The following is an 11,269-nucleotide window of genomic DNA, read 5'->3' as shown; positions in this document are numbered from 1 at the left end:
TTGATGCTGTCACGGCTAAAGGGCGCGACAGTCGACACTGTCGCGGCTAAAGGGCGCGGCAGTCGACACTGCCGCGGCTAAAGGGGCAGTTACACCCACGTTCATACGTGTTTGAAACAGTTCTCCCACGACCTTTAACCACCTTTTTCGTGGTTTAACTGCTTGTACACGTCAGCACACGTTCTGTTTCTGGTATGCTGCCACGTGGGCCTCAAAAATCATCATATAACTGTTTCGTAACTGCTGCAACACTCCTTTAACATAGCCGCGGCACCCTAGATTGCAGCGCCCAAGCCGCGACACGACAAGCTGTCGCGCTAGGCTGCCGCGCCTTAGCCGCGGCACCTTGGTCTGCCGCGCCTTAGCCGCGGTACCATGTCCTGCCGCGCCGCAATGTGTTGCTTGATGACGTGTATATTGTTCTTCTATGTCGTCTTGAGTGGTGTTTGAATGTCTGTAAGCATTTTTTGACGTCTACAGGGTGGAATTGGGTAAAAAATCTGACACAACCCACTTTATTTCCCTTTCTCTTTGTTTTTCGGAATCCGCCGCACCACAAACCCTAGACTGGGTTTCGGCCTTCTCCCGCTAATCTTCTCCCGCATCTTCTCAATCCTCTTCGCGCCTCTTCTCGAACCGTTATTCGATTTATTTTTCAAAGAAGAGGCTCATGATCGAGCTCTATTGTTGGTTGTTGGCTTCGATTTCTGTCGATTTAGGGTTCTATTTACAGCTTCGATTATGAGCTTTGAGCTGGCTTTGGTGGGTTTGTTGCTTCGGTGGGTTACTATCAGTTGGTTAGGGTTATGTTTACAGCTTCGATCTTGAGCTTCTTTGATCGATTATGATCTTTGATTTTGATCGTTGATGCCAAACTGAGTTGGCTTTGTTGCCACGGTTGGTTGCTTCGGTTTTCAGCTTCGTTCTTGAGCTCCTTTCTTCAATTTCGAGCTTTGATTTCAAGGTTTGATCCCAAAAATTTATTGGTTGGTTGTCTCAATTGGTTGATTTGGTTTTCAGCCCTGAATTACCCCCTTGGCAGTTAAAGGTATAAATCTATAACTCATTTAAAAAAAATAATATATGATCATGGATGGTTATTTGCCATGGTTGAATTTGTAGTGGATGTTTGATAATTTAGAGCTTCGTTGCTTCGGTTATTTGTCATAGTTGATCATGGATGGTTATAAATTGGTTATTTAATATATGAATTAGTAATTTCGTTTTAATTTCATTTTAAGATTGCAATATATGAATTAATTGTTTCATTATAAAAATAGATTTGTGGATATTTAGATATTTTGTTTTAAGATTTCAATATATGTATTAGTTATTTAATTATTTTTAATCTTAAATAAGTGGAAATATTAAGTTCTAAATGTATGCTAATTTTACAATGGATGTAGATGGATAACGTAGATGAAGAACAATTAAAGAGGATGTTTGCTAATACAATTGTTTCTTCCGTGGTTACAATAATAACTTGTCTTCTAAGAATGCGTGTTAAGCACATGACAATTTCTATTTGTACGAGGGAAGAAAAGATCAAAAAAAAAAAATTGTAGAGAAGCTCACTTCAAACGTGTATTGGAAGACTATAACGATAGTTGTCGGTCTTATATTAGAATGAGACCGAGGGCATTTTTTAAACTTGCTAAAATAATAAAAGCAAATGGTTTATTAAAGGATACAAGACATGTTCAAGTTGAAGAACAACTCGCTATGTTCCTAAGTATAGTGAGTCATAAAACTAAAAAATAGAATAATAAGAACTGAGTTCATAAGATCAGGAGAAACAGTTAGTAGATATTTCAATAAACTCCTACAAGTAATGAATGTGTTACGTGATCGCTACATGAATCAAGCTCCAAATGAAGTTCCTACGGAGATTGCAAACAACCCAAATTTTTTTGTTATTTACAAACAATAAATGTTGCAATACTTATAGTTATGTAAACTTATGATGTCATGTAATTGATGAATTGATACTTTTAATTTTGATGCATGTAAATATTGATGGGAATGACTAATGAGTTCATAATTTAAACTTTATAAAATCTTCCGGTATGTGTTTCCTTAAAATTCTTTTTATATGTTTGGGTGGATGGAGTTTGTGATGCATTTCCTTTGGTTTGGCTATGTTGCTGTTGGATTTGGTGGTAGTGACGCAGCGCGGAAGTTGTAGCCTTAGAATCCATCAAGGACAATCTTCGAATCCACGAAGAGCTTCGAATCTACGAAGTAAATATTGAAGAAAAATAAAATTTTATTAATCAAAAGTTATGCCTCTAAGGCTTACAAGACCCTACTTAAATAGAAAAGAAACAAGACTTTTACAAGGACTCAAACTCCTATAAGGACTCTAACTTACCAAAAATAGTAAAAGAATTCCTAAAATATTAAAACTCCTAAAAGACTCCTTACGACTAGAAAATCCCACCGGTCAAATCTGAGATCAAATCGGCTTTGCTTCCTAATCAAAACAGACTCCTAAAGCATTACTAAAATTTTTCACCAGCTCGTTCTCACACATGATCGGGAAATTTTGTGCGCACAATTAAGCATTCTCGGACACGCTCTCCTCTCTCTCTCTCTCTCTTCACAAACAAAGTAGTAGGTTCCTCTAGGCATTGAACTGTACTTATACCTTAATTTGGACCACCCCACCTATTGCTGATCCTCGCATGAGTTAGAACCTTGAAACACCTACCATGAAGAATTAGATGCTCAAATGAGATCATAAAACCAATAGTTTTAGCATCAAATTCCTTTTACCCCACAAAATGAAGTCCTTTCCTCTTCCTTCAAAAAACCCCACTTCCGAAATAATATCAAACAATAAGGGGGCAGAGACATAAAAAGGAGGATGCATGGAAGGGACTCCTCTGCCGCCTCTGTAATTCAATAAAATAGAAGCCGCGAAATGCGAGAGATCACCACCACGGATCATTAAAAGGCCTTCAAAATTAGAACAGGATCAGCCCTAGGTTCAGCCCAATATCGATTGTCCAAGCCCTGAAGTTGATAATTCTAAGCAACCAGTGGCTGTCGAAATTGGACCTCTAATTTGCCAATGGTTCCGTCCGATAATCAAAGGCCCAACGAGGCCGTCGATGTCCCGAGGAAATGGGCCAGCTGCACCTTTTCCTGTTTCAAGTGGAAGGCAAGTTATGGGGGTCGACCTAGTGATAATGGGCCTTTTATTCCAGGCTCATGGGGGTGGGCGTGAGCCGGGTCGGTTTAGACGCGTGACCATGTTCGTTGGGTTCAAGGCCGGGCTGTGCTTGATCTAAGCCCGGTCGAGTTAGAGTGGGCTGAGCCTACTTCTCTAATTCCGGGTCTAAGACTAAATCCAATCCGACCAACGAGCCGCCTAAATGCGGGATGAGTTTGACCTGACCCACGGCTAGTGCGTTGTGGGCGTGCCCATTGGTTTTTTCGTCCAACTTTTCCCCCCCTCTTTTTAAACATTTTTACTTATATTAAACTTGTATTTACAATTATAAAATTATTTCTAGTAAGTAATTTAAATTTGTATTAAAATTTTTAATCATTCTAAGTAAACAACAACGAGTTCAAGGATCGTCGCTTTGTTTTTCAATGGATCATAAAGCCCAGAGCCAAAAATCTATGGCCTTTTAGCTTTGTTGGAAGCTAGTTGCAGATCCAAAGGGCCAAAAGAACAGCTAAACTAACTGATATATATATATAATTAGCTAGGTGGGTCGGGCCGGGGCTGGGCGGGCCGGATAAATACCAATCCCTATTATGGGTAAAAAGATACAGATCGAAACAAATAGTTCTCTTGGTCCAGAATCCACAAAATTGGAATTTGGAACATTGAATAGTTTGTATCCATAGAACATCTGACGTAACATAGATAATAAATAAATAGGAGTTAATATCATTCCAATTGCCATTACAAATGTAATTAATATTTTTGGCATTAAAAGAAATTTTGGACTGGTAATTATTCCAAAAAATACTACTAATTCCGCAACAAAACCACTCATTCCTGGCAATGCAAGAGAAGCCATTGAGAAACTACTAAACAGAGTAAATATTTTTGGCATTGGAATGGATATCCCCCCCATTTCGTCGAGATAAACAAGACGTATTCTATCACAACTCGTTCCTACCAAGAAAAAAAGTGCAGCACCAATAAATCCATGAGAGAGTATTTGTAATATGGCTCCGTTGAGTCCCATGCCGGTTATAGAACCAATTCCTATAATTATGAAACCCATGTGAGATACAGAAGAATAGGCGATTCTCTTTTTTAAATTGCGTTGACCAAGAGAAGTTGAAGCTGCATAGATTATTTGCATTGTCCCTATTATCACCAACCAGGGAGAAAATATAGAGTGGGCGTGCGGTAATAATTCCATATTGATCCGAATCAATCCATATGCTCCCATTTTTAATAAGATTCCAGCTAGAAGCATACATGTACTGTAATGTGCTTCTCCATGGGTATCTGGTAGCCATGTATGTAGGGGTATAATCGGCAATTTGACAGCATAAGCAATAAGGAAGCCCAAATAGAATATTATTTCTAATGCCACAGGATATGACTGATGAGCTAATCTTTCAAAATCCAATGTTGGTTCATTGGAACCATATAAACCCATACCTAGAACCCCTATTAAGAGAAAAATGGAACCCCCACAGTACTCATGATGGGCTGGGCCGGGTTAGCTCGCGGGTCGACCCGGCCCAAACTCATCCCTACAGGCTCTGGACCACCGTTCGCTAGTCAGGCCAAACTTGGTTGTTCCAACTTTAATTGTTCCCATAACTATTTAATGGTGGTTTTTCTATAAGACTTTTGCTTTACAGTTTACATTCTAACTACTCGTGTTTGTTCCCGAGGAAAAAAAATGACAAGGAAAGTATCTCAGTTTTGATTTTGATAGAACTTTCCTAATTAAGAGAGAGATTTTATGGTATAAGATTTTGTTGGGGTGGATGATAAAATTTAGGGAAGATAAACAAACCCCATTAGTAATTTATTCTTAAAAAACAATCCCTTTCAGATTTAATTACCATTTTCAAACCAGTTTAACCACCTGGTTGAAACTGGGTCGAAAATGACAAATAAAGTTCGAAAACTTCACGAGATTTAAAATCCTGTGAAGTTTAGTGCCTAATTAACCACGCTAATGAAGCTACAGAAGTTTAAAAACTTCACTGGATTTAAAATCCTGTGAAGTTTAGTGCTTGATTAACCACGCTAAACTTCACGGAATTTTAAATTCCATAAAAATTTCAAACTTTATTTACCATTTTCGACCTCGTTTCAACTAGGTGGCTAAATTCAAGTTGAAAATGGTAATTAAATTTCATATGGGTCGATTTTTAAAAATAAATTTCTAATATGGTATATTTTAAAAATTTGTCCTAAAATTTACCATTTTTCTAGTGTCCTAGGTAGGGGTGCTAAACCGTATCTGTATCCGAGTAAATATCAGTAACCATATCCGTTAGGATACGAATATGGTTACTCAAATCTATAACCGATAGGATATGCTTATAGATATGGTTTTGTGGTGAAATATCCATATCCGTATCCGAAATATCCGAATACATATTAGTCATACTCTTACCATAGTTTCGATTTTTAGATTATGGATTTGTGGTTAACTTTGATGATCAAGCTGTCTAATCTTAGCTTTTAGTTATAATAAACATATTAACTAACTCTTTTGTATCACACGAACTATATTTTTCTCAATACTATCTAGTTTTCTCATATCCGTTCTGTATTCGCATGCATATTCGCTTATATATATCCACATGTATATCTATAACCGTGTCCGATTTTAGCGGATATGGATATGAATTTTTCTTACTAAGGTATATCCATATCCGAAATGGGTAAGCAAATATGGATATGGTAAGGGGGTATTTGGTTCAGTAGTGGACAAGAATAGGATTAGGAATCCGATTTTTTTATGGATTCCTACCAAATCCATAAAAAGTTTTAAGACGAATTATGGATTCATGGAATCCTTTTCTTTTCTTTTCGATGTTTGTTTCATAACATGAAAAAATAGAATTTAACTTTATAGAAACACTCTAATTCATATTCTCTAGTTTGGTTTGGAATGAGAATAGGGTTTGGTCTCATAATAATATAGGGTTTGTGAATAAACAGAATCCGAAAAAAGAGGAAGAATAGTACAGGTGTGTCAGCTTTTTGGCTCAAAGCCTCCCAAATCATTAGGATTTGAGTTTCTATAAATCACCATATTTTTTCAACTTTATAGATTTCGAAATCTATAAATTTGTTGTGAACCAAACTCAGGAATATGATTCATAAAGAATCCTTTATTTATGATTTTGCCCTTGTCAAATTCAATACCTATTCCTATTCCATAAAAAAGGTGAAACAAAGACCCCCTAAGCATCATATTCGAGCCGTATCTGAACCAAATGCACCCCTAGTACTAGGTGATATGCACGTGCAGTGTAGTACATGTGGTTAAATATCTTAATTTTTTTCTTTTGTTTTATTTTCTTATTATAACTCGGTTGCTGGCATATTTGTTTTACACATATATACTTGATGATGTAATTTTGTGTGCAAAGTTTCATAATATTTACATTTATGTCCTTTAAGTTTTCGTTATATATGTTTCTTTAAGAAAGAGAACATCGAAACATGTTAATCAACAATCAGTTTCTTCAATGCCTCAAAAGCTTATGATAACAAATGTCATTAAAAATTTGCTATCGGTACTACAATTCTTTACAACACCTCTTAATGACCAATTACACATAATAATCGATATTGAATTCGCATATAAAAGTCACCGTAACTCATCAAATCAAAACAAAATGCTTAGACCATCTCCAATGGCAAGGCAAATATTGCCTTTCTCTCTCCTTCCACCTCACTTTATTCTCCCTCCACATCACTTGCCTTTTTCAATTGCCTTTCAACTTCACAACAACTAGTTTCTCAAAAAGTTTTTTTACTTTATCTTTCCTCCACATCACTCAACTATGATAACTAAGCAAAAATTTAAATTTTTTTTGGTGTCCAAAGAATACAAACTTGATCTCTATTTATAGATCTTGAAAAATAATAAATAGTGGTGAAAAAATAAAAAATTAATTTCAAATAATTATTGATCAAAAAAGTCATTTAAAAACAAAGTGAGAATAATTATAAAAAGTTTATGACATGTGGGGCCCATTTTGAAAGTTAACAGGAAGGCAAATTTTGCCTTTCTCCTCACTTTCTCTCCCCTCCTTTTCAAATGCCTTCCTACTTGCCTTGCCATTGCATCAAAAAATTGTTGAGATTGTTGGCCATTGGAGATGGTCTTACAAAAGAAAACTCTCTCTCTCATTCACAACGATAACAACGTGTCAATACAGTTGTTATCATGAAGAATTAGATGCTCAATTGAGCATGAAACCGACAAAAGTGCAGCCATATAACAAATCATACAACCAATCATTTTAGAATCAAGTTCTTTTTACCCACAAAATAAAAACCTTTCTCATTCCTTTAAAAAAACCCACCACTTCCAAAATAATATCAAACAAGAATGAGGCAGAGACGTAGAAGGGAGAATGCGTGCTGGAGGCTCCTCTGTTGCCTCTGTAATTCAATAATAGAAGCCGAGAAAGGCGAGAGATCACCACCGCGAGCGCCACTACGGACCATTAAAAGGCCTTCGAAACCACAGCAGCCTCAGCCCAGTTTCAATAGGCCAAGCCCGACACTTCCCGATTTTCGCCCACCGCTAGTTGATTTCGAAGAAGATGGACCCCCGGCGAATTTTTCCGCAAATGGGCCACAGGAGCAGCGTGCACAGCCCAATTATTTTGGTCCGAGTCCTGGCCTTGATGGTTTTAGGCCACCTGATACTGGACCGAGTGAAAGGCCCAATGTGAACGTGCATGATGCTGACGGGCCAATTGTTTTGCCCATGGTTCCACCTGTTGTGCAAGATTCTTTTGCAGAGACGAGGCCAGCAACGTATCCAGGAAATGGGCCACCGCTGTTTTCGGGAAATGGGCCCATGTATCCGCCCAGTGTTCAAGATTTGGAAGAAGACACGAGGCCACCGCTGTTTTCGGGAAATGGGCCGAGTGAAAGGCCCAATGTGAACGTGCATGATGCTGACGGCCCAATTGTTTTGCCCATGGTTCCACCTGTTGTGCAAGATTCTTTTGCAGAGACGAGCCCAGCAACGTATCCAGGAAATGGGCCAGGAGCACAGTTTGCTGGTCCAACCGAAAGGCCTGAAGTTATGCCTGGTGGTGGACCTAGTTATGGTGGGCCTTTCGTTCCCCGCTTTAGCCCACCAGATGTTGACTAGGATGTACTTGTTCCTAATATATATAGTGAAATTTAAACTTTTTCGTAGTGGTTTTTCTGTAGAATTTGCAGGTGGAATGTGGTGCTGTCTGAAGTCAAAAAGTTCCTCAATTTTGCTTTACATTCTAACTCGTGTTTGTTTTTTTGAAAATTAAAAAATAATGAGGGAAGCATCTCAAATTTAATTTTGGTAGAACTTTCCTAACTTAAAAAAGAGAATTCATGGTATAAGACTTTGTTGTGGTGGACGATACATTTTACCACTTTTCTAATATATTTTCTCTCACTCGGAATATGCTCAGACAAAAAGGAAAAGAAAAAAAAAACATCTATCAGGCACAAATTCTTGGAACCAAGAGACCCTTATTTCCAGTTTAATACTCGGATAATTTAGAAATCGTAAAAATTAGATTTGATGATATTGAGTATTTTCAGTTTTGTGACAATAGTTATAACACTTGTGATCTTGGCTATTTTGATGCCAACATTTGTAGCCCTGGCCCCTGTCATCATTTTTACCTACTCAATTGTTGTTCATGGCCATTTGCTCCAACCAAAGATTTCTTCACCTATTAATAACAACTTGCGATTTCCCGATGCAGATTGTATAGATGTAAAGTAATCAAAGGAGTTGAATATGTAAAAAACATCGGAAGTAGATGTAAAAGTAATCTAAGGTAACATTAGATATTTGAGCATGAGGTATGAGAATTCAGACCTCATTTTTAATTATAAATAAAAATTTTAAGTATCAATGGGGTTTTGACCGGGACCCATCATCCCCTATCCTCTAAAAGTCCTTTCCTGTGAGTGTATCCGGGAAGAAATCAAATCCCCTCTTAATTAGCTAGGTCGACGTCTCAAGATATATATGATCAGTTATTTCAAAATAGTGGCAACCTGCCCACATATATGGTATTAGCAAGATCTATTAGTCTTTCTCAGTGTGTTGGAGGTGTTCTCTTTGCCCTTTCCATGTGTTAACAGTTAAAAAATGTATGGCCACCGCTTGTATGCACTCAACTTGCAAGATTGATGAGTGGCCCCAATGGAAAGACTTATCAGCCTAATGATAGAGTGGAAAGTCTCTCTTGTGACAAGGCCACAGCCCATCATAAGTAGGGTTGCTACACCGTATCCGTATCCTATAAAATATCCATAATCGTATTTATTAGGATATGAATATGGTTCCTCATATCTATAACTGATAAGATATTGTTACGAATATGGTTTTGTAGTGAAATATCTGGATCCGTATCCGAAATATCTGAATACAAATTGGTCACACTGTTACAATAGTTGTATTCCTTAGATTATGGATTTGAGATTAATTTTGCTTATCAAGATATCTGTTATGGTTTTCCCATTGGCTAAAAGTACAAGCTCATTGTCAAGCAACGGACAAGTGTGCTACATGCTATGCCCCAATCAACTTGACCAGAGACCAGTGGGGACGACCATTCCGTCGACTCGACGATTCAACATTCATTCATGTCGACTCGAAAGACGGTACTTATCGACCCCCCTTTGTTGAAGACGACTCGCCATGAGTCCACTCGACCATTGATTTACGCAACCGACTCGAAATGTGTTACTTCTTGGCCAAGTCAAAGGACAAATTTCTGCTTCGAGCTTATCCTCGCTGACAACGTGTCAAGATCTCATCAATGCTTGTCAGGCATCATCATGCCTCTACCCTCGACAGTCTTCATGACTTATTGGGCCATGCTGTGATTCGTGCGCCACACGTCACATCATGTCAGCGCCGATCACGCAGCTAGTTGCCACCCGACACCTGTAAAGCAAGTGCTAACGCAACCGCTAGCACACACTTCTTCACCGCCATTCTTGTTGGCCTCTTTGTTTTGATGATATTTAACAAACAATTTATCACTAATGTTGTTTATCTAATATTTGTGTTTTTTTATTTATTGTAGACAAACAACAAGTTGGAGGATGGATGGAATCGAGCATTCACGATCATATTAAATGGAGGTTAGCGAAATTGTGGAGTGAAGCCTATGCAATTCAAATTAAAGATCTAAGTTCTAGCTTCATCCACAAGTATACCAAGTTGAGCTACATTGAAGATCTATCAAGATTGGGTAATTTAGTTTAGGAGTTTATATTATGTGTGTTAGTACCTTAAGCTCAATATAATATACACACACACATTTATTGGTTTCCATGTATATATATACATATATGTTTTGGTTTGATAGTTTTTAAGTTTTTCTATAAAACAATAGAATACAATTAAAAATACATTTATTGTTTCATACTTATATGCATATATATGATTTCATCAATATCAGTTTTATTTGGTTCAATAAAATCATATTTACTTTTAAAATGTTTGCAAAATATGCAATTTTGTGAAAATATTGTTTTCTTGGTTTATGGACTTAATAACAATCATAAAATATGCAATTTTGTGAAAATATTGTTTTCTTGGTTTATGGACTTAATAACAATCATATACATCTTTTATTAAGTCTATATAATCATTTTGTAATGTTTCAAAACATGGTTAAACTAAAATGTCAAAACTCATATGTTTACATTTTCATGTTTTGGACTATTTTGTAAAATAATAATATTTTTTATTTGGGAGGTCCTTTTTAAAAACTAGTTTTTGTAGCATGTGTATTATCATGTCTACAATCATTTCTCAAAGTTTTATATTTTTTGGAATTTGTTTGATATTTTTAAACAGGGTTTTAAAATCAGAAAACTGTTTCAAACCTGGAATTTTATGTATCAGTTTGCGATCGGCCGCCATGGTCGACTGCCCTTGAGTCCAGAGACTCAGTACATTTCTTGATGGCTCGCGATCAACCGTGGCAGTCGACCGGATGTAGTCCAGAGAGTTTCACGGTTGACTGCCACGGTCGACCGTCTGTTTTTCTAGAGCCCAGTTTTACATTTTAGTTG

At 37.2% G+C, this 11,269-nt stretch overlaps 1 protein-coding gene across 1 annotated transcript; it reads left to right on the top strand.

Annotated features, from left to right (window-relative positions):
- Positions 7,560–8,336, top strand: LOC109841226 (non-classical arabinogalactan protein 31-like). Its single transcript, XM_020410136.1, has one exon. It carries the CDS (start codon positions 7,560–7,562, stop codon positions 8,334–8,336), a length of 777 nt encoding a protein of 258 aa, XP_020265725.1.

Source organism: Asparagus officinalis, chromosome 1 (genome assembly GCF_001876935.1).
Source record: "Asparagus officinalis chromosome 1, Aspof.V1, whole genome shotgun sequence".
Lineage (NCBI taxonomy): Eukaryota > Viridiplantae > Streptophyta > Magnoliopsida > Asparagales > Asparagaceae > Asparagus > Asparagus officinalis.
The sequence above is the reverse complement of the archived record's forward strand: the minus strand, read 5'-3'. Positions and strand labels throughout refer to the sequence as shown.